Source organism: Aquarana catesbeiana, linkage group LG13 (genome assembly GCF_042186555.1).
Source record: "Aquarana catesbeiana isolate 2022-GZ linkage group LG13, ASM4218655v1, whole genome shotgun sequence".
In the NCBI taxonomy this organism is placed as follows: domain Eukaryota; kingdom Metazoa; phylum Chordata; class Amphibia; order Anura; family Ranidae; genus Aquarana; species Aquarana catesbeiana.
The window spans coordinates 119,164,463-119,188,428 of record NC_133336.1 but is presented as its reverse complement, the minus strand read 5'-3'; the positions used below and the strand labels follow the sequence as shown (position 1 = coordinate 119,188,428).

The window sequence follows — 23,966 nt, the reverse complement described above, 5'->3', positions numbered from 1 at the left end:
TTAGTGTCACTTTAAATTGAACGTTGTTGCAACAAATTTACTATATGGGCCTCTTAAGCATCTCGTAGCTTCTAAAGGGAGAATAAAATAATTTCAGTTAACCTTTCCTCATAGCTGAGATCCTCCATGCTACTTATTAATTTATTTGCCTTGCTCTGCACTTTTTCTAGTTCTACAACATAATTTTTGTAAGATGGTGCCCAAAACTGATTTTAAACCCAATAAAGGGGCTGCGGCCCAAACTTTTCCACAATGCTTGTGTGTTTATTTTATTATTTAGGTATGTTACATAGTTACATAGTAGGTGAGATTGAAAAAAGACACAAATCCATTAAGTCCAATGTGTGTGATTATATGTCAATATTACATTGTATATCCCTGTATGTTGCGGTCATTCAGGTGCTTATCTAATAGTTTTTTGAAACTATCGATGCCCCCCCGCTGAGACCACCGCCTGTGGAAGGGAATTCCACAACCTTGCCGCTCTTACGGTAAAGAACCCTCTACGTAGTTTAAGGTTAAACCTCTTTTCTTCTAATTTTAATGAGTGGCCACGTGTCTTGTTAAACTCCCTTCCGTGAAAAAGTTTTATCCCTATTGTCCAGTCACCACTACGGTATTTATAAATTGAAATCATTTCCCCTCTCAAGCATCTCTTCTCCAAAGAGAATAAGTTCAGTGCTCGCAACCTTTCCTCATAACTAATATCCTCCAGACCCTTTATTAGCTTAGTTGCCCTTCTTTGTACTCACTCCATTTCCAGTACATCCTTCCTGAGGACTGCTGCCCAGAACTGGACAGCATACTCTAGGTGCAGCTGGACCAGAGTCTTGTAGAGAAGACTCGTTTTATCTCCAGAGTTGATCCCCTTTTTAATGCATGCCAATATTCTGTTTGCTTTGTTAGCAGCAGCTTGGCATTGCATGCCATTGCTGAGCCTATCATCTACTAGGACCCCCAGGTCCTTTTCCATCCTAGATTCCCCCAGAGATTCCCCCCCCCCCCAGTGTATAGATTGCATTCATATTTTTGCCAACCAAATGCATTATTTTAAAATGTTCTACATTAAACCTCATTTGCCATGTAATTGCCCACCCCATTAATTTGTTCAGATCGTTTTGCAAGGTTTCCACATCCTGCGAAGAAGTTATTGCCCTGCTTAGCTTAGTATCGTCCGCAAATACAGAGATTGAACTGTTTACCCCATCCTCCAGGTTGTTTATGAACAAAATAAATAGGATTGGTCCCAGCACAGAACCCTGGGGGACCCCACTACCCACCCCTGACCATTCCGAGCACTCCCCATTTATCACCACCCTCTGAACTCGCCCTTGTAGCCAGTTTTCAATCCATGTACTCAGCCTATGGTCCATGGCAACGGACCATATTTTGTACAGTAAACATTTATGGGGAACTGTGTCAAATGCTTTTGCAAAATCCAGATACACTATGTCTACGGGCCTTCCTTTATCTAGATGGCAACTAACCTCCTCATAGAAGGTTAATAGATTGGTTTGGCAAGAACCATTCTTTATGAATCCATGCTGATTACTGCTAATGATACTGTTCTCGTTACTAAAATCTTGTATATAGTCCCTTATCATCCCCTCCAAGAGCTTGAATACTATTGATGTTATGCAAACTGGTCTGTAATTCCCAGGGATGTATTTTGGGCCCTTTTTAAATATCGGTGCTACATTGGCTTTTCTCCAATCAGCTGGTACCATTCCAGTCAGTAGACTGTCAGTAAAAATTAGGAACAATGGTCTGGCAATTACTTAACTGAGTTCCCCTAAGTACCCTCGGATGCAAGCCATCTGGTCCCAGTGATTTATTAATGTTAAATTTCCCAAGTCTAATTTTAAATATGTCCTCTGTTAACCATGGAGGTGTTTCCTGTGATATGTCATAAGGATAAACACTGCAATTTTGGTTACTGAAGCCCCCCGATTCCCTCGTGAAGACTGAGGAGAAGAATAAATTCAATACCTTCACCATCTCCCCATTCTTTGTAACCAGATGTCCTTCCTCATTCTTTATGGGGCCAATATGGTCTGTCCTCCCTTTTTTACTGTAAACACACAAATCCCTGTTCTGTGAGGAGAGGAGAGGCAGATCGTGAGTTCCTAATAGCTAGGAAGCACGATCTGTAATCTCCTATAGTCAGTCCCCTCCCCCCACAAAAACACACATAGGGCACACAGTTAACCCCTTGATCGCGCCCTAGTGTTAATCCCTTCCCTGCCAGTGACATTTACACAGTAATCAGTGCATTTTTATAGCACCGATCACTGTATAATTGTCAATGCTTTTAAAAATGTGTCAAAAGTGTCCGATGTGTCCGCCATAATGTCGCAGTCCCGCTAAAAATCGCAGTCATTACTAGTAAAAAAAAAGAATAAGAATGCCATAAATCTATCTCCTATTTTGTAGACGCTACAACTTTTGCGCAACCCAATCAATATACGCTTATTGCGATTTTTGTTACCAAAAATATGTAGAAGAAGAATACATATCGAAAAAAATTAGGGATATTTATTATAGCAAAAAGTACAAAATATTGTGTTTTTTTTTCAAAATTGTCGCTCTTCTTTTGTTTATAGCGCAAAAAATAAAAACTGCAGAGATGATCAAATACCACCAAAAGAAAGTTCTATTTGTGGGGAAAAAAAGGACATCGATTTTATTTGGGTATAAGGTTGCACGACCACGCAATTGTCAGTTAAAATGACGCAGTGCCAAATCGCAAAAAAATGGACTGGTCATCGATCAGCCAAATCTTCCGGGGCTGAAGTGGATAAACCTGATAATATTAAAACATAAATGCTTTCCTGGTTGGATGTTTCCGGAGATCCAGGTCATATAATCAGAAAAATTATCAGTAGGCATCAGTGAAATGACAGTGGTGATTTACAATAAGCATGTGTAGCACCCTCCTAGTTAGGTGCTAGGTTTAGATAGATAGAATTTAGTTTGTGTTTTGATAAATTGACAAATTTAGTTGCCACATTGTAGTCAGTGTGGCTTTTAGCCCCCCGTTCACACAGGTGCGACTTGTCATGCAATTTGACAGTTCCAAATCACATGACAAGTCGCATCCTATTCCAGGCAATGGAATCGTTCATATCGCAGCGATTATGAAAAAGTTTCCTGCACTACTTTTGAAACGATTTCATTGTGACTTGTATAGACTTCTGTTTAAAAAAAGCCGAAATGAAATAGGCAGTACAAATCACACTGAAGTGCGGCTGTGAAATCGCACTGAAGTAGCGCAAATTCAAAGTCACACCAGTGTGAACAGGGGCTTAATGTTTGTTAGGTAAAAGCATAGTTTGCTCACTGTACTCAATGAAGCAGCAATCTGCTAGTCAGGTCTGCTCAGTGTGCTCAGCTGCTGCCAGTCTGTCTGATATCTTCCTCTGTATCCAGGGAACTTGAGATGTTTCTGGATGATAGATGTGGAGCTATGCAGATGGCAGCATGAATATTGATACAGCCCTGGCCTATCCCAGAGAGGCAGGCTCTGATGGCATGCTGGGAGACTGTATATATTCTGTATATACAGAATATATACAACACACTGAGCCCTGGGTCTTTTCCTGGAGAGTATTAATCCAGCCTGGAGGGGTACGCCACCCTCCCAGCAACTGCTGCTATGTCTGCTGTCATGAGGCCTCAGGTGGGGGACCTGAGGGCCTGAATGCTAAGTTCCTGGAACTAAAGAGAGCTGGGGGGGGGGGGGGGAGCTGTCCACAGACCTAGTCTGGTATCAGCAGGGTAAGGTGTTGCTTATAAGTTGGAAGGAGGTAACCAGCTATCCTTGGGCCTTGTGCAATGATAGACGTTATGAGAGATCTTGGGGACCTTTGTGCTTTTAGCCACCTCTCTGGTGCTAGAATGTCAGCTGTGGGTAAAGGGGAGACTGGCTGGTGTCCTGAAGTCCTTTGTCCAGATGATCTCCTACTTTAAGGAACTCTGCTCTTGTGGCTCTGAGAGAGAAATTTACAACTACTGCTGCCACAGCTGAAGTCTACTGTTTGTTACAAGCATAGACTATAAAATAGCTTATCTTGAAGAATACATAGTTTGTGTTTTTGGAGTATCAAACCTAATTCCCTCAACCCTATCCAAGGACTCCAAAAATAAAAACACGCCCAGACTAGTCATTGAAGAAACGTGTGAATGAGCCTGTGTGCCTGACTGTGGGGCGAAGATTGTGGGGAAACCTGAACAGTATTCTCACGGCTCCTACGGGAGTAGCGCTACACAAGTCTTGCTGTGCTTAAATTGGAACGTCACCCAACGTCATTACTGATCACAGGTGCAGCACCATGGCAAATGCAGATCAAGTAAATGCCAAGATGGCATCTAGGTGGGTTTAGTTCTACTTTAAAATAGATCATAGACCAACATTTTTTGAACCAATTAGTGCCAGTGCAGATCAGTATGGTGTCCTATGGAAAGGGGGATGGTGATATACTTTTCCCTGCGTATCAATCTTTCTTCTGCCAAAAAACATAGCTCCTTTATGGCTAAGCAAACTGAACATCTATTTATAAACTGTTCTCATTCTAATTTAATGAACTAAGACATTTCTCATATTATTGTAGTACCTCTGCTGTGCACAACTGTAGATGGATATTGATTCCACACTAAACAAGCAACAGAACTATTCATTTTTTAGACTGCAAAGTCATAGAGAACAGGGAAAAAAAGAAGAGTCTCCATAAAGACAATCAATAAATATTTCAGCTTATTATTCTAGAATAAAAAAATTATAATCGACAATGCATTGCAGAGGTTGGTGATCACACAATTTTTCATGCTAGCATAATTGATTCACTTCAGTTACATGTGGATTTTGTTGATCATTTTATAAAAAAAAGTATGCACTTAAAGGATACATTTATTTCTTTTAAACTCAAAGGTTATGGTGGTTTATAAATTTGCAATAAAACATTATGATATTCAGCATGTCTTCTTGTCTTTGTTTTACAGCAAAGGACACATTTTCTGCATTTTGTAATTACAAAATGTCATGGTAACATTAGGGTCTCATTTACCTTGTAGCAGCCCTCGTTACCCCTCTGAAAAGTGATCTGTGTTGGATAGCTTTCAAAGGGCAGCAAACAGACAGCTGAAAGGAAATATGTTGCCTCTTCAGTGGCTGATTTAATCCTAAAAAGCCCCCACCACTACTTTGTAACCTATGCACTGCATGCAGTTGCAGGGTGGTAGTGGCATGGCACCATTCACTTGATATGCCACGACCATGAAACATTGTGGATGACGACACATGGAATGGCGGCTTCACTGCCGGTTCCCTAAGAGGAGATAGCGGCGGCAGCACCCGATAGCTGACTGAAAAATCTGCTCGACTAAGGACATGGCTGGATTACTGGACAGGTAAGTGTCCTAATATTAAAAGTCAGCAGCTACAGTATTTAGAGCTCATAAATTCAAACAAGCGCGCATCCACAGGTGATTTCTATAAGTATTAAAATGATTGAATATGGAAAAAAGTGTGATCAAAAAATATCACAGAAATGTGTTATATCATGTGGGATATGTCAACACCCGTCTTATAACTTATGTGATAGAGCATATATAAAAAAAGGTGTAACTCAATACATTGATATGGCTCTAATATATTCCAAGTGTGGGGTGTGAAATTGAAACAATATAACTCTAAATTTATGAGCAATTAAGTGAAAAAATGAAGCAATATGTGATACAATGTAACTCTGAGATTAGTGAAATCAAATGTATCTATTAGCATCAACAACACAAAAGTCTCATGGATAATGATCCCATTATATAGTAGGAAAAAAACGGTCACAGATCTTCAACACTTGAAAAAAAAACGTATCGATGTTCTTCCTGCTTGAGCATATACATATAAAAGGGCCGCTTACCGGGTATGTTGGATCTCAAGTTATAGAGATCGTATACGCCTGATGTATGAGCCTGCCGGCAGCGCTGGTTCTCACTCACACTCCGATCCAAGGAGGGAGATATCCTCATCCGATCCCCGACCAGAAAGTGAATGTTTCTTTAACTCAGCAAGTTGGATCCACAGGTGAAGGGAATATATTGCCTTCAATTAAGGTTTTTTTCTTTTTCCACAGACCTTCTTGGAGTTAATCCCTCAGTAAATAAGAAGGGAGGGAGACTTCATAGTGCAGATATGTTTCAAAAAGTTTTATTAAAAAATGTCACTTCTCAATTCACAGCAATTAATCACAGCAACTTTGTCAAAACACGCTGAACAAACTGTAAACTGCACACTTAAAAAGCCAAACCACACGGCAAATGTATAGGAAAAGGTAGCGGATAAAAAAACTAGCACACGGCCAGCTTCCCACAGCACAGGATCGAACCAGATGACTGCACAGGAAAAAAGGTAAAAAACGTGATGGCGTCACAGCCACTTGCTCCACCCGACGCGTTTCCCCTCAACAGGCTTCGACTTATAACATAAGTTATAAGACGGGTGTTGACATATCCCACATGATATAACACATTTCTGTGAATTTTTTTGATCACACTTTTTTTCATATTCAATAATTTTAATACTTATAGAAATCACCTGTGGATGTGCGCTTGTTTGAATTTATGACACATTTGGGTCTTTGGTATTTTTGGGCTTACACGAGCAGCTGCACCCCCTTTTTCAATTTTGCGTAGGGTTAGCGCAATACACCTTCACCTTTATTATTTAGAGCTGCTGACTTTTAATTATTCCTGAAGTAGCCTGCAGCTCCTCTAACTTTTAATTCAATAACATTGTCTCAGATTTGGCCAGTTTTCAAGTCCCCTACAGAATGTTTTTAAATTAACTCAGCAATTCCTCTTTCTCATCAAATCATCAATTACAGGACATGCCTTACAGACAGCAAAAGTAATTCTCAGTGTGCTTATGCCTTAGGTGCTCACCGCTTGCATTGTTCTTGTCATAGATAAAAATTCTCACCACTGGTGCCTGCTAAAGATGGAAATGGTCATCTATGGCATGACTATTTCAATGGGTGCCATGTGCTGGTGAGAACATAAAACTCTACCTGGCCCTACAAATAAACACTACTCCAATTTGGTCCACCTTTCCTCTGCCCTCGTTTTACTGGTGGGTACAGGTTCAGCTGATGATCGTAGACACGCAAAGCAAAGGGAATAGATAACTGCACACCAATCAGCAACAGCAGTGGAATCAAAGGCTTCTACTGCCATCAGTGAAACTCTTCTGAGGAGGGAGCGAGGCTTACTGGTGCTGTGTGTGGCTATGGACACACAACCCGGCTCTGACCCAATAGGATCACGCAGTCAGCTTGCTACAGGAGGCACACAAAGGAGGAAGGAGACAACAGCTCCATCGGGGACTACCAGAAGATGAGGAAGTCGACCTTTCTGTGCAATATCATTGCACAGAGCAGGTTTTTTTAAAGGATAAGTTCACTTGAAATAAATAAATAAATGCACATTTAGTTGCAGGTAAAAAATGTGTATTTATCATTTTTTTGTAGTAGGAGCCTGTAAAGTATTGCACCAGCAATCAGCAGGTCGCTAATGCCAAGCAGGTCTCTTGCACACTGTCAGTGTACCGGCTTGCCTGTACATTCCATATGGGTAAGCCGATACTCCCTCACAGGAAGACTCAATGAACTACCACAGAGCTCCACAGCCTTGCGGTAGTTCATTGAGAACTACAAGCCGACAGCTGCTAAGGATGTCGGGGCTTGCAGTTCATTCAGACACACAGAGCTGTGTGTGTCTGAATGACACAGCCGTGCGGGCTGTTTTCAACAGTGATAACTAGTACTGGGAACTTCTCCCCCTACTGCTGCCATATGGAGAGGTGGGGGAGGAGAGTGGGTGGCGGCTGCAGCACTAGGAACATATTACCTGTTCGACCCTAAAATAGGGTGGAACATGTAACATGTTCCCAAAGGTGAACTTATCCTTTAATTTAGCCTTTAGTATCACTTTAAGGCTTTCTTATAAACCCACAAAGACTGGACAGAAGTGAGGGAAGGGTGGAGACACATTCTGAGTCACTAGACACAGTACAAACAAGAACAGAGGTAGACCAAATACCACAACAGGCCAAAAGACAGGAGGCACAGAGGTCACTGGATTGAATCCAGCATGCTTTGTGATAGAAGTATGATGGGAAGATCTTGCCAGTGAAAGGGCTGAAGGAGATTTTTCAGGAGGAATAATCCAGCCCTCTTGAATTTGTTTATAATTTAGCAATCACTTTTGGATGGCCTTACCCCATTAAGACATTTTATACATAGAACAAAGCCACACAAGACTATACTGAAAGAAACAACATAGACTAGCCATCCATATTTCCTGCTAATTTAATTCTAGACAGTCTGTTTTCGGACCTTAATGCCAACTACTTTAATGCTTTAATGGACTTTGGCTTAACAGTTTTCTGTCAGTTTCAATATACTATACTAAGCTTTTTAATATAGATTAGAGCATTAACACCAAATGCTGTGCAAAGCTGCAGTAATGCTTGTGTAAAGTTGTGTGTTTAAAAAAGCCATCTCTCTTGCTAATGGGTCTATTACAATATTAAATAGCATTTTATTTATTTTAAAATTGCTGTGCCAAACAATTTGGTGCTAGCTCAATAAGCAGCAAAGAAATGAAAAGTCATTGTCAGTCATTTTCTTAGATCATGGCAATCTAAGCACCTTCAGCAAAGACTTATGCCCCGTACACACGGTCGGAATTTTCAACACAAAAAGTCCGATGGAAGCTTTTGGTCGGATATTTCAACTGTGTGTATGCCCCATCGAACTTTTACTGTCGGCATTTCTGACGGACTTAGATAGAGAACATGTTCTAAATGTTTCCGTCGGGAATGCCGACGGAGGTTATCCCGATGGCAAGTCCGACCATGTGTACACGGCCTTAGTGGCTGATTTACTAAAGAAAACCTTTCCAGGCTGGGCTGTTTACTTCAAATAACTAATTGGGGCCAGGAAATTTATTTTTTCCTAAACCCCTCTTAAACCGATTGGGTATTCAGAGTGAAAGTGAGCATTCGTGCCTTCACTAAAATAGACTGCCTTGGTGACTTTGTTCACAATGTTTCATGTCATATTGTAGGGACTTAGGGTAAAAATATTACATTGACACATTTGACCTTCTATAAGGTAACAGGGAAATCCTGTTTTTGGATAATGTCTGTGTTATGCGATGCCACCTCACCTCATAGAAACAGTGATTCACGCTATATTAACGATTGGATTATCTGTTTTGAAGGTTTTTAGGCCTGGTTCACACCTATGCAGGTTGCAGTTTGCATATCCTAGGTGCATTTTGCGTTTTTCAATACACGTTTTTAATCCAGTGAAGTCTATGGAACTAAAAACCAGGAAAAAAGTCCCTAGCCCTTTCTATAAAATGCACGGATGTGAACGTGACCCATAGGAAACCATGTTAAATGGACTGTAGCGTGTTTCTGGAAAACTACGCACACACTAGGTGAAATGAAAACATAACAAGCCCCAAACGCACTACGTTTTCGGTATAAGAAGAGAGCTGGGCGAGCAGTGGGGAGAGGACACACGGCTGCCAGCCCTAAGGAGTTGCTGGATCTTTTCCTGGATATAGTGGTGGAAAATGTGCTGAACGAATGACCGGTTTGGAAACCTCGATTTGGTGCAGTGGGTGCAAGTGTGTGCTACTGGCAGAACTACTAAAGGAGATCATCCGAGATTACCCATAGATGCCTACCACCCCTGTAGGGGTATGAGGAGCTGGTGAGTGGGGACCCCTAAGGGGGAGCACAAGAGTCACCTGATTTGATCGAGCACAAGAGTCACTATATTGTTTTGAATATTTTTGCCCTTTTGGAGCTTCACCCATTTTTGTTTTTCTTTTTTCAACACCATTTTTTGGGACGTTTTATCAATTGGACTTGTTTGTGATACACACATTTTGATAATGTTTAATGTATTCTTTGATGTAAACTGATTAGTATCTATGATCTAACACATTACTATTTTTAGTTTTTTCGTGGTCACTTATATTATATATTATTAACTGTTCTGATTGGTCACAACCTTTGTATACGATCATTAACTTTTTTCTTGGTTTTTTATATTTTTTATATATATTACCAACTGACTTGATTGAATGCAGTTATATATTTGGTTATCACTAGTGGATCATCACTCTTTACTTATGTAAGCATTGTAATGTGTGTTGCGCACACTTTTTTGGATAAATAGGGAGAATTATTCCCCCAAGCATAGGGAGCGCCATTTATCCCAATCTATTTACTTCATTCATCTAATAGCCCCCTAGGGGTCTATCAGGGGAGGCTGCACACCTTTTTGTGTCCTAAGCGTGGAGTTTTTCTGATTTTGTTCCATTAGATTTTAGTTAGGGGTATCAGAGTAAAGGGCGCTGAATACAAATGCACGCCACACTTTCAGATATTTATTTGTAAAAAAAATGAAAACCATTTATGATTTTCCTTCCACTTCACTATTATGTAATTTTATATATATATATATATATATATATATATATATATATATATATATATACACATACATACATACATACACACACACACACACACACACATATATATATATATATACATATATACACACACACACACACACTGCCTTGAAAAAGTATTCATACCCCTTGAAATGTTTCACATTTTGTCATGTTACAACCAAAAACGTAAATGTATTTTATTGGGATTTCATGTGATAGACCAACACAAAGTGGCACATAATTGTGAAGTGAAAGGAAAATGATATATGGTTTTCAAAATTTCTTACAAATAAATATGTAAAATGTATGGCGTGCATTTGTATTCAGCCCCCTTTACTCTGATACCACTAACTAAAATCTAGTGGAACCAATTGCCTTCAGAAGTCAATTAATTAGTAAACAGAGTTCACCAGTGTGTAGTTTAATATCAGAATAAATACAGCTGTTCTGTGAAGCCCTCAGAGGTTTGTTAGTTAACCTTAGTGAACAAACAGCACAATGAAGGCAAAGGAACACACCAGACAGGTCAGGGATAAAGTTGTGGAGAAGTTTTTTTTTTTTTTTAAAGATATTTTTATTGCAGTTTTACGACATAAAACAGACAAAACATAAGGCACAAACAAAAACTACAACACCAATAACAGAATACTTCTAATCCAGAATATCGTGAAAATCCGGGCTGTGTGGAATAATAAACTAGATATTACATCTACCAGTTGATATAAACATCAACAGAGGAGTAAGAGATACGTTTTTTAAACATCCTGGGCATAACAGAAGTTCCTGTTTAATACTACACTCACAAGGTGAACCCCTGTCATGGTAGTACAGGGGAGAGGATCAGTGGGCTAGCCAGCCATCTGCCCCATATTTTGTGGAACGCTTTAGTCCTCTTACAGATGTCAAAGGTAAGTTTATATAGAGGCAGGGAATCATTGATAAGTTTCAGCCACATATTCCGCGTTGGGGTCTCTGACCCTTTCCACGTCAGCAGGAGTGACTTTTTCTCATAGAAATAGAGGATGCAAAGTAGTCTCTTAGCCCAAAGCTGGACAGTGAGGTCACCAAATATGCCCAGCAGACAGTTTTTAGGGTGCACTATATTTGGCAAACCCAGTGCAGAAGATTTGACGGAGCCTATGCCAACCCAGAAGTCATGTACCAGTGGACAAGTCCAAAAGGAGTGGAGAAAATCAGCAGTTTGTCCGCAACCGCGGAAGCAGTCAGCAGAGGGGGATAGTCCCATTTTATACAATCTAGCAGGGGTGAGGTGTGAATGATAGAAAATTTTTAGTTGAATCACCCTGTCCCTCGAGGTGATAACAGAGGTTTTGAACATATCACAGAACTCAGAACAATCCTCTTCAGTGATAGAGATATCAAAGGAGGCCCACCTCTCTTGAACCATGTGAAACCTAGGGTTAGTGCCTGTCATGAGAGTGGAGTAATACGTGGATATAAGTTTCGTCTGATCAAGGTCTCTCAGAAGTTTTTCCAGGTCAGGTGTCTTAAAAGGACTGAGCAGAGAACCAAACATATACATATAGCAAACATGTACATATAGCATGTCTGAGTTGGTAATGGTAAAATAGGTATGTTGATGGGATGTCAAAGTCTGTCTGTAGTTGAGAAAAGGATTTAAAACCCTGGGGGGTATATAGATGACAACATATCAATCCCTTTGATGTCCATCTGATGGGGTCAGGTATAGAACATAACTCCTTAAGGTTAGGGTTGAACCACATGAGACTGTTGGGGGAGGTCTGCCATGAATCAGTGGACATTTTCGCAACTACCGTTCAGAATAGGGAGAGGGAGGTTTGGATTATTGACATTCCCTGTCCAGGTCGTGTGCATCCCCTAAAGACAATGTTGTGGAGTTCTCAAATGAAGAAACTATGGCTCCCTCAGTAGTGGTGCAGGCATTACCAGAGTTAGGGTGGGGCCAATCATGAATGTTAACCAGCTGGGATGCTAGGTAGTAAAGGTAGAAGTTAGGGAATGCCAGACCTGCCATATGTGAGTTTCTAGTGCAACTCTAGGGGACTGCCCGTTCCAAAGGAACGCAATACAGATGGAGTCAATGCTTTTAAAAATAGATTTGGGAATTTTGCAAGGCGAATTAGCCATAACATACAGTAGTTTAGGGAAGTAAATCATTTTAGGATACTGGCTCTCCTCATGAGATCCAGGGGCAGATCTTTCCACTGTTTGGTCTGTAGTTGTAGCAGTAGGGGGCGTAGATTATTGGCAACATAAAAGGATAATGGTAACTGAACTATAACCCCTAGACATCTAAAAGAGGTAGCAATTTATTATTATTATACAGGATTTATATAGCGCCAACAGTTTACGCAGCACTTTACAATATAAAAGGAGACAATACAGTTACAATACAATAAAATACAAGAGGATTAAGAAGGCCCTGCTTAGAAGACCTTACAATCTAAAAGAGTGTGGCAGGTGGTACAAAAGGTTGTAACTGTGGGGAATGAGCTGATGGAAGTCGTAATAGATTAGTTGGAGACGTGATAGGCTTTCCTGAAGAGATGAGTTTTCAGGGATCGCCTGAAGGTAGCAAGAGTAGGGGATAGCTGGACCAGTGGAGGTAGCGAGTTCCAGAGGATGGGAGAGGCTCTGGAGAAATCCTGGAGATGAGCATGGGAGGAGGAGATGAGAGAGCTTGAGAGTAGGAGGCCTTGAGAAGAGCGGAGAGGACGATTTGGGTGATATTTGGAGACAAGATTGGTGATGTAGCTGGGGGCAGAGTTGTGAATGGCTTTGTAAGTTGTGGTTAGCATTTTGAATTTTAGAGTTTGAGTGAATCAGCGGGAGTACAGTTTGATCTAGTGGAAATAGGATAGATTTATTCCAGTTCACCCGGAATCCGGAATTGTCACCAAACATGTTAACTTCAGACAAGAGGTTATCAATAGCTGTATGAGGGTCCACTAGATAGAGTTGAGTATCGTCAGCATAGAGAGATATATGCTCTTTAATGTAATTTATAGGAAGACCCTTAATAAATCGGAGAGCTACGGATCCTTACAGCAAGGGGCTCCATAGCCAAAGCAAACAAGAGGGGCAATAAGGGACACTCCTGCCTGGTGCCTCTAGTCATCAGAAAGGGCTCAGTGACCTAAGAGTTAATTCTCAGTCGGGCAAGCGGTGATGTGTAGAGTAGCCTTATCCATGCTATGAATCGAGGGCCAAACCCATACAGTTACATAGTTATATAGTTACATAGTAGGTGAGGTTGAAAAAAGACACAAATCCATCAAGTCCAACCTATGTGTGTGATTATGTGTCAGTATTACATTGTATATCCCTGTATGTTGCGGTCATTCAGGTGATTATCTAATAGTTTCTTGAAGCTATCAATGCTCCCCGCTGAGACCACCGCCTGTGGAAGTGAATTCCACATTCTTGCCGCTCTTAGTTGCAATACCCAAAATCGATAAGGCTACTCTACACTATCGAAGGCTTTACAAGTGTCTAGTGACACAATCACACGGGTGGAGGTACAGTCATGGGGAACATTTTACGAATATTCATTCTGGTTGAACGGCCTGGTATAAATCCCCCTTGATCACTCCCAACGAATTTCGCAACGACCCTATTCAGACGATTGGCCAGGATCTTGGCCAGAATTTTAACATCCACATTAATGAGAGAGATAGGTCTATAAAAGAGTCACATTTGAGCAGATCTTTCCTTGGTTTGAGTTTTAAAATAATTAAAGCCTCTCTCATAGAAGGAAGGATGAATCCATCTTTCAGGGCCTCATTATATATATATATTGAGTAAGATGGGACTAAAGAGGTGTCGAAATTCTGTATACCATGCAGCTGGAAAGCCATCCAAGCCCAGCGTCTTATGAGTCGTGAGCCGCGAAATTGCCAGAAAGAGCTCCTCAACAGAGGAAGGTTTGCCAATTCAGGCCAGTCTTGGTCAGAAAGTCGGGGAAGCACCGTCTGGGTCAAGTAGTCATCCAGTTGGGCTTTGGAGTAGTGGGCCCTAGTAGTGTATAAATCACGATAGAAGGCGAGGAAGGCGTCTTATCTCCTGAGGGACATTGCTAACCCTATCCTGAGAAGTTAGAAGCCTAGAAATAGAGATGGGAGTATGGTCCGGCCTACTTAGATATGCAAGTAGGCGAACCGCCTTTTTGCCGTGCTCAAACGACTTCTGAGTGACACAGAGCATACTTTTTTTAGTGAGGTCCAAGAGGTGGAGCTCATATTCTCTATGACTATGTAGCCATCTTATTTTTTAGATCGTCAGTGCACTGCTGGGTGTTCTTGCGCAAAATTCCAGTAATGGACATAAAAATGCTTCATAGCACAGCCTTAGAAGCCTCTCAGGCAGTTGAGGACTCAACAGTGCCCTGATTCGTACGCCAATAATGCGCAATGTTCTTCCTGCAGTCATTCTGTACCATCTCATCCTCCAACCAATGGGAGTTCAGCCGCCAGACAAAAGTGCTTGAGTTTGGCAGGAGGAGGAGATTCACAGCAGCATCAGGGATAAATTGCAAAGTAGGTCTGAGGAAAATGGGGGAGAAACATATGTTCACTAGTGTAAATACTACAAAGCTAATTCGGATAGTAAGTATAATGAATCTTCCCTCTGGGTCCGCCTTAATCCACAGGATTTCAGCCGGGAGGGATTTTGCCAGCAGGATAGAAACCCCACGGGAGTAGTTGATATTTGTGTAGTGTGGTACTGTTTAGCCAGCCAAGGGCGTTTAAAGGACCGCAGTTTAGCATTGGTGAGGCGAGTTTCTTGAAGGCAGACAATATGTGGCTTATATTTTTTTTAAGGAAGGAGAATACCAAGGACCGCTTAAGAGCTGAGTTCAATACCCTGACATTCCAAGAGATCAGTTTTAGCACCATTAGCCATATTCAGTCATATACAGCATAATAACATATGGAGGATCATGGGGAGATGCACTACAACATATAAAACATTGAATGAGAGAGACACCGGAATACATGCACTGTAGCAACAGAAATTAATCTGAAATAGGAGCATAAAAACAGCAGCAGAAAAAAACCTTGAAGTCCAGCCAGTCCCAACAACTAAAACGTGAGAGGGGCCAAAAAAGAAAAAAAAAAAAAAAAATTAAATCCCTTTCCCCCCCTACCCTGCTCAACCATTCCAAACATAGCGAGCTTTGGTTCCCCAAACAAGAAAACAAAAACCTGTGGCCTCGCCACCTACTAGAATGGGGGAGGTAGTGGGTCCAGAGAGGCTCCATCTGGCAGGATATAACAGTAATCTGTAAAAGAAGGCACAATCAGTGGTTACCCGCCGATTAGGACAGGTGTTATAGCCTACAATGGCATCTGACAGTTCCGTCACAGGGGTAACATAGCAGCAAAGAAGGAAAGAAAGAAGGGGTGGGTGCAGTCCTCAGGTCATCTGTAGCAATGGAGTGTAGGAGGCAAAAAGAAGGATAGGGTGACCCACAGGTGCTCAAGCTTGCTTCAGGAGAGATGAGTAATGAGGCAGAGAGGAAGAAAAGCTACTGTTGTCTAGGTTGTTTCCCAAAACTAATGTCTATCCAGGCCATAGCATCCTTTGGACAAGTGCAGAAGTGAGCTTTACCCTCACGGATGATCCGCAGCTTAGCAGGGAAGAACATCGCACATGGCAGGCCCTCAGCGCGGAGGTGGTCTTTCACCACAGCAAAGCATATTCGCTGGCGTTGAACTTCAGCCGAGCAATCCGGATATATGGAGATATTATTACCATTAAAACTTGAGTGGGCCCTTTTTTCTAGCAAGGCGCAGGATGGTGACTTTGTCTTGAAAATTTAGGATTTTTGCAATCAGGGATCTTGGGGGGCCCCCGAGGGAGGACGACGTGGGGGGTGCGATGTGCACGCTCAATCACGAAGGCATGGGACAACATCTCCATCCCAAAAACATCTTGCAGCCAGGAGTGAAGGAACCTTTCAGGGCAGGCCCCCTCTGAACGCTCAAGTAACCCCACAAAGCGGAGATTGTTCCTGTGAGTGGTTCTCTAAATCTTCCATTTTGGCTCCAAAGGGACACCAGCTCATCAGTAGCCGTACGCACAGTGGCAGCTAAGGGGTGCACTGTGTCCTCCTGGGAGCTGAAACGTTCTTCTGCTCCCGTTCGCTCCCTCAAGTTTTGCACATCTTGCTTCAATAGGGAAAAATCAATATGGATGCTTTCCATCTGAACTGTAAGGGAGGCCTTGTAGTCTTTTATAGCTAGCATGATTTCAGCCAGAGTAGGCTCCCCTGAAGGAGGGTCTGGAGAATTAGTCTTCAGATGATGTAGGGGAGTCTAATGAAGTTAGGAGGTCAGCCTGAGTGTGGAACACAGCAGGCAGAGAGTCACTCACCCCTGATGTGGAGAGCTGTGCTGAGATGGGAGAGGGCTGCAGCGCGGCTTCAGGCTTGGCTGAGGGATCAGCACCATCTTGCCTGCGATACTTTGCTCGCTGTTCCGCCGCCGACTGGGGCGTGGGAGGCCCATATTTATTCATCATCATGCCTGCCTCAGGATCCCGCCATCTTTAGTAAGGATTCGGTGCCTTTTGGGAAAGGTTCAGACACAGGATGCCTGCAGGATGTCTGTGTAGAGCCAGAGCTACAGATCTAAGCAGTCACACTCATGGACTCCAAGCCACACCCCCCCCCGTGGAGAAGTTTAAAGCAGGGTTAGGTTATAAAAAAATATCCCAAGCTTTGAACATCTCACAGAGCACTGTTCAATCCATCATACAAAAATGGAAAGAGTATGGCACAACTGCAAACCTACCAAGACATGGCTGTTCACCTAAATTGAGAGGGCGGGCAAGGAGAGCATTAAGCAGAGAAGCAGCCAAGAGGCCCATGGTAACTCTGGAGAAGCTGCAGAGATCCACAGGTCAGGTGAGAGAATCTGTCCACAGGACAACTATTAGTCGTGCACTCTACAAATCTGGCCTTTATGGAAGAGTGGCAAGAAGAAAGCCATTGTTGAAAGAAAGCCATAAGAAGTCCCGTTTGCAGTTGCAAGAAGCCATGCGGGGGACACAGCAAACATGTGGAAGAAGGTGATCTGGTCAGATGAGACCAAAATTAAATTTTTTGGCCTAAAAGCAAAACACAATGTGTGGTAGAAAACTAACACTGCACATCACCCTGAACACACCATCCCCACCATGAAACATGGTGGTGGTAGCTTCATTCTGTGGGGATGCTTCTCTTCAGCAGGGACAGGGAAGCTGATCAGAGTTGATGAAAAGGTGGATGGAGCCAACTACAGGGCAATCTTAGAAGAAAACCTGTTAGGCGCCTTTTACACGGACGGCTGTTCTGCTGCAGTTAAAAGCATATAATATGTTCTATGAAATTCAAGACTCCAGGCACTGCGATCAGCTGCATTTGTACAGTGCGATTACCTGTGTTTACGTGTGGTTACATGCGGTTGCGTTTAGCTGCGGTAGTCATTCCCATATTGTTTTTTTTATATTGTTGACACAAAAGACTGTGATTACCTGGGGTTATGTGCATATAGCTGCGCTAAATCGCTCCTGGATGCAGTCAATTCTATTTTTCCTATCTGCACCAAACCGCATTTAACTAAATCGCAGCTAAACGCAGTGCGTGAATGGGGCCATAGGAAAGCATTGTGTGCTTTTAGCTGCGGTAGAAAACTAGAAAATCCGCAGCCAAAAGCACAATTCTATCCGTCCGTGTGAAAGGGGCCTTAGAGTCTGCAAAAAGACTTGAGACTGGGGCGGAGGATCACCTTCCAGCAAGACAATGACCCTAAACATAAAGCCAGAGCGACAATGGAATGGTTTAGATCAGAGCATATTCATGTGTTTAGAATGGCCCAGTCAAAGTCCAGACCTAAATCCAATTGAGAATCTGTGACAAGACTTGAAAATTGCAGTTCACAGACGCTCTCAACCAAATCTGACAGAGTCTGAGCTATTTTGCATAGAAGAATGAGCACAAATTTTACTCTCTAGATGTGCAAAGCTGGTAGAGACATACCCAAAAAGACTTGCAACTGTAATTGCAGCAAAAGGTGGTTCTACAAGGTATTGAGGGGGCTGAATACAAATGCACGCCACACTTTTCACACATTTATTTGTAAACAAAATTTAAAAAAACATTTATAATTTTACTTCCGCTTTACAATTATGTGCCCCTTTTGTTGGCCTATCACATAAAATACATTTACGTTTTTGGTTGTAACATAATAAAATGTGGAAAATGTCAAGGGGTATGAATACTTTTTCAAGGCACTGTATATATTACATTTTTACCAAATGTTAAAGTGGTTGTAAACCCTTACATATACCCAGAGAAGGGACTACCCTCAGGTAATACACATAGATTAAACAAATCTTCCTACAAAAGTTGTATCTGTCTATTTGCCATCTCTCTTCTTTACATCCGTTCAAAGTGCTGAATTTATAAGCTTGTCTGAGAGATCAGAAAAAAGGGGGCAAAGAGCTGAAGTTACACTCTGCAGCACTCAGTAAGGAGAGGTCTGAGAACTGATTGGACGGAAGAGACACCCCCCCTTCCTCCCCTCCTTCTCTACACAGCTCACAGGAACAAAGCTAAGGCTGTCAATTTGCTGGAGCTCTAACCTCTGGCACCATTTTTCTTTTGGCGTCAGTGATTCATGCTGATAGCAGAGGAACAAAGCAGCAGACAGAAATTACAATTAGTGATCCTAAAGAGGCTGTTAAACCATGCAACAACCTTTCAACAATCCCCTCTGCTATGTTAAACAATGTCCCCAGTGTAATTTTTTTTTTTAAACTGCAGTGTACCTTCTTTTATAGTGCTCACATGATCGGCCACCTTTCTCCTCTTTCAAGCTGACAGCTCCAGCGGGCGGGCTGGGAAACCCCCGCTGATGTCAGTCAGGAAGAGGAGAGGAGAAGAGAGGGGGCTGGTCACATGAGCGCTGATCGGCGCTCTGAAAGCAGGTACACAGCGGCATTTTTAAAAAAAAAACAAATACACTGGGGACATTGTTGAAAATAGCGGAGGGGATTGTTGAAAGGTTGTTGTATTATGCGAGCAGCAAGGGGGGAGGATTGTGACGTGGACAGAGCTGACAGGCAGGGAGGGGAAGGGGGAGAGGAAGGGGAGAGGACAGAGGAGAGCTGTGGATGACAAAGGTACGTAAACTGACCACTGTGTCAGGGCTCAGCAGCCGTGATATACCATGGTCAGTTTACAGGGGGAGGGAAGAACCAGGCAGGATCAGCCAGGTATTTTAGGTGATAGAAGGGGCTAAATTACACAGCACAAGAACTGTGCTGTATAACATGCTTTGAGGGAACAGGATACATTTTTTTCTTTTGGGTAACAAACACTCTAATTGAGACAAGTACACGTTACAGACAGGTTTTGTTCATATGTCATGTGTGCGGTTTACAACCACTTTAAACTACAGTTGCAAATGTCCTATAAGGCTTTTGTACAAAACAACATTTGTCATGTTAGGAAGGTGCTACCACCACAGCAACTGAACATCTGAAACAACCCTGTAGCCTCATCTCAAGTTTTCTGTACGGTGTCCATTCCACCATACAGGCTAATCGCCAGTGAGTGCTCAACAGTCCCTTCTGTTCTGTAGAACTGGCATGATAGTTTTCTTATCTTGCTCTCCATTTGGCTTCACCATCTTAGGAAATTCTCTTCATTGTTTCTTTAGCAATACTCAAATATGCTTTGGCCTACAGAAATAAAGGGTAAGGGGATAAGAAATTAAAGAGAGTAACTAGTAAATATCTACATTTCCCAAGCAACAGTGCTACCCTCAGCTGTAGTACCCAACCAATATATTCAAATGCATGCACTGCATGATATATTCACTTTTTGATTCATAAATGGCGTTTTTTAGGCAGATAAACATTCCTCGTGAATAAGATTTGCTGTGTCTGTTACAAGTCCATTTAATTGTTTTTTCTGCATTAGAGCCTGGAAAGAATTGTAGCCGCAATCAGTAGATCATGGGTGCAATGCTAACTCTTTCTGCAACTGCAGGTCTGTACAGACCTTTAGTTAAAGTGGTAGAGGAAGCATCAATAGACTTCAAGTGCTATGCTGTCCGCACACTTATGCTCCATTAAGAAATATGTGTCCCTCTGCTTTGTAGTTTTTTTCATTTACAGATTCCTGTGAATTCCTGTGAGGCAATTTAGAATTTGACAGAAGCCAACAAAGAGATGCACCCCCAGCTTCTGTATGAGGGAACGGCAGTTTGTGGGGAGGCCTGCAGACTCTGACAATACTTCATGTTACACCCCAAACATTGGTTTAACCTGAAACATGCTCATAATAGATTTACATAAGCCTAGTACACACCATCAGCTTTTTTTTGCTCAAACCAACAGGCTGAGGGAAAAACAAACTGGAAAGCTCAGGAGGAGATCCTGTACTAAAAATCCTATGTTAGTACAGCAATCACCCTGCTGAGCTATTGTGTCCTGACAGGTGGACTGCCCGCCCCCTTTCCCGCCAGAGCACACCAGTCAGCACTCTCAGCCATTGGCTAAGAGCACTGATCAGATGCCGATTGCAGACCTTTCTTGATCATGCCCCTCCAACAGAAACCAGACGTTCTGTCGACTTCTGTTGTAAAGGCTGCCATACACACGGGCTAAATGTCGGCAAGTTTCTATTGAACCAGCTGATACCGCCCAATATTTTGCCCATGTGTACGAAGTGCAAGTCTTTAATCTATCACAGGCAAAAAAAAATAAGTTTGTTAAACCCCCAACCAGAGCAAAGGTGGGTAATTGTGGCATTCCAGCTGTTGTGGAACTGCATGTTCCATAAGGCATTGCAAGACTGACAGTTACAAGCATGACTTTCAGAGGCAGAGGCGTGATGAGCCTTGTAGTTCTGCAATGGCTGGAGGGCCACAGTTTTCCAACCCCTGCCCCAGGGGATCCTGTGCACATAGCACTACTTGTCCCCATGTAAATCTGTTCTGGGGGTTGTGAGCTGTCTTGTCAAATAGCTAGACCCGCCCACCCACATAACTATCCAACTGAGAAACTGAGATAGAGTTCTGAGTGATAGCTCAGGGGGAAAGGGGGCATGACAGTGTACAGTGAGACCGCACTGCCCCCACCTTGCTCCTCAGCAGCTGTCAGATAGAACATTGCTGTGCTGTCTTCTCATCTCTGCTGTTTATTTTACACAGAGTCCAAGTCTGCAGCCTGTTATTTAGAGGAAAGAGAGAAGAAACTGTCAGCTTGTATTGTGAACAATTGCAGCTGGAGAAAAGGGCTTTCATGTACAAAAACACAAGCTGACCCAAGACTAAGGCTTCATGGACACTGCAGCTCACAAATGCTGCTTTTTTAGGCATTTGAGTTTTTATTTATTTTTCTCTGCCTGTAAACTTACCTCCATGCTAGCCTATGCGTCCATGCACACTATAGGAGTTAAGTGGCATGGGAGATCACAGGCAGAAGAAAAAAAAAAATTGGGCGTTCAGGAGAGAAGGTTTTGAGAATTTAACAAAAAACGGTCAAAGGTACCTTAATGCACGTTCATGCGTTAATGCATTCTAATGGCCAGAATTCTGGCCAATGGAATGCATTGACTCCAGCAGCAAAAAAAATGTGCATGCAAACAAACAGCTTTTTGCCGTATTTTGATGCTGCAAACTCCTGTAAGTCTAAGCTTACTGTGTGCAAGAGGCTTAAACCTCATGTGAAAGTTATACTATTAGTGTAGACTGGCAAACTAACCGTTAATGGAGGAAATCATTCATTGAACAGGTTAAAAATTCTGATTAACCAGCATCCTCCCCCAGTCTCAAACTTGTATGGTCAGCTGAGCACTCTGCACCATCTCTTCAGAGTCTTTAGCCCAAAGGTGATCAGATCATGCCCATGCATCTGATCACTCTCTTAAAGTTAGAACTATGAGCAAAACTTTTTTTTTCATTATAGAGGGAGGGTTATAAACCCCCGTCAGATTTTTTTTTTTTTTTGCCATCTGTGTCCCATTTCAGAGATTTTCCTTCACTTCCTGTCCCATAGCCAAAACAAGAAGGGAGAGGAAATCTCTGCAAATTAAGGGAATTCCTTGGGGACTCACAGGTCACAAGAACTAGTGTCCCCATTGGAAGATTTCCCCTCTATTGCTTTTCTTGGGACAACCCAAAATATTGGGATTTTCTTTTACTTTCACTTTCAATTATAATGGTAAACAGGAAAAATAAAGAGTGTGAATCTCATCAAAGGGGGCACAGACAGCAATAAAAACTGATAAGCATTCTAATCCCTCTGCACTCCATCCAAAACCAAAAAAAAAATACTTTAAGTCTAAGACCAACCTTACAGTATATTGTGGCCCACAAAATCAGAGTTATTGAGAGAGACAACACTTTTATTTAATCACTAGCAAAGGGGAGGGGTTCATTTTTCATTAGAAAACCCATGTTAAAGCTGAATTCCAGGGAAATTTAAAAAATCTATCCTTGCAGTGTGGCTCCCTCTACACTGCCAAGGGCTAAATGCTTGTTTTTTTTCCCCTAGGGTACCATAAAAAAACACTTTAACTCATCTTAACCATTGCCCACTAGGAGCCAGTACTCTCCTCCTCCCTCTGACACTCCAGGTTGTGGGTGGGCTCTCCAAGTTCTCACTTACAATGCAGGACTGTTGGTCCTTCATCGGACGTGATGACATCAGAGTGCTACCAGCTGGTGGAGCGACAAAGAGAAACAGCTTCTGGAGACTGGTCGCATGGAGAGGGGAAAGCCTGCGGGAGCAAGCAATAAGGTAAAAGTGCAGTACCCAAGCAGGAATGCACATTTAACCCTTGGGAGAACACTGCAAGGGTACCTTTTTAAATTTCCCTGGGGTTCAGCATTAAGAAGCGCCTTACACATTCTTGAGATGCTTTTACCAGTACAACAATATACAATTACAGTTTTGTATAAGTGCATACCTCTCTGCTCTCTGGAGCTGATACCACTACGGGCTTTCCCATGTCACAGGTTTCCCGAATGCTAATGTGGAGAGGGATGTCACCTAAGCAAAATAAACATAGGTCATCAATGCAAGTCATTGTAAAGAAGCAATATTCTGTTATTTATTTCCCTGTGTGCCATCTTTTTTGACTCAAAATGTGTTTCCTTAAAAGGAATTTTCTAATCATTTTGTTGATATATACATTTCCACTTCCAATTACCAATAACCGATCAGGTCAGTTGTTAAACTTTTTCTTTACCTCAAAACATATTTTTTGATATGTGAAGCCTGCCTGCAAAGGCTGCAAGAAAATACACAAAATATTTTTTAGCTTCATCAAAGTGCCTATGGGAGTTCATGACATGCTTTTAACACCTACTGTGATAGGGCAGGTCCAGGCCAGTTAAGGAATTTGTCTTCATAAACCTCTTATGTGAATTCTAAACCAAAAA

General features: G+C 42.1%; 1 protein-coding gene across 1 annotated transcript in view; it reads right to left on the bottom strand.

Moving 5' to 3' along the window:
• Positions 1-18,629: 18,629 nt before the first annotated feature.
• Positions 18,630-23,966, bottom strand: part of NUBPL (NUBP iron-sulfur cluster assembly factor, mitochondrial) — a 106,029-nt gene continuing 100,692 nt past the window's right edge. The window contains exons 10-11 of the mRNA XM_073609890.1: positions 23,492-23,574; positions 18,630-20,256 (exon numbers count right to left, since the gene is read on the bottom strand). Of these exons, the coding sequence (XP_073465991.1) occupies positions 20,206-20,256; positions 23,492-23,574 (134 nt within the window). The 3' untranslated portion in view covers positions 18,630-20,205. The remainder of the gene's footprint in view (positions 20,257-23,491; positions 23,575-23,966) is intronic.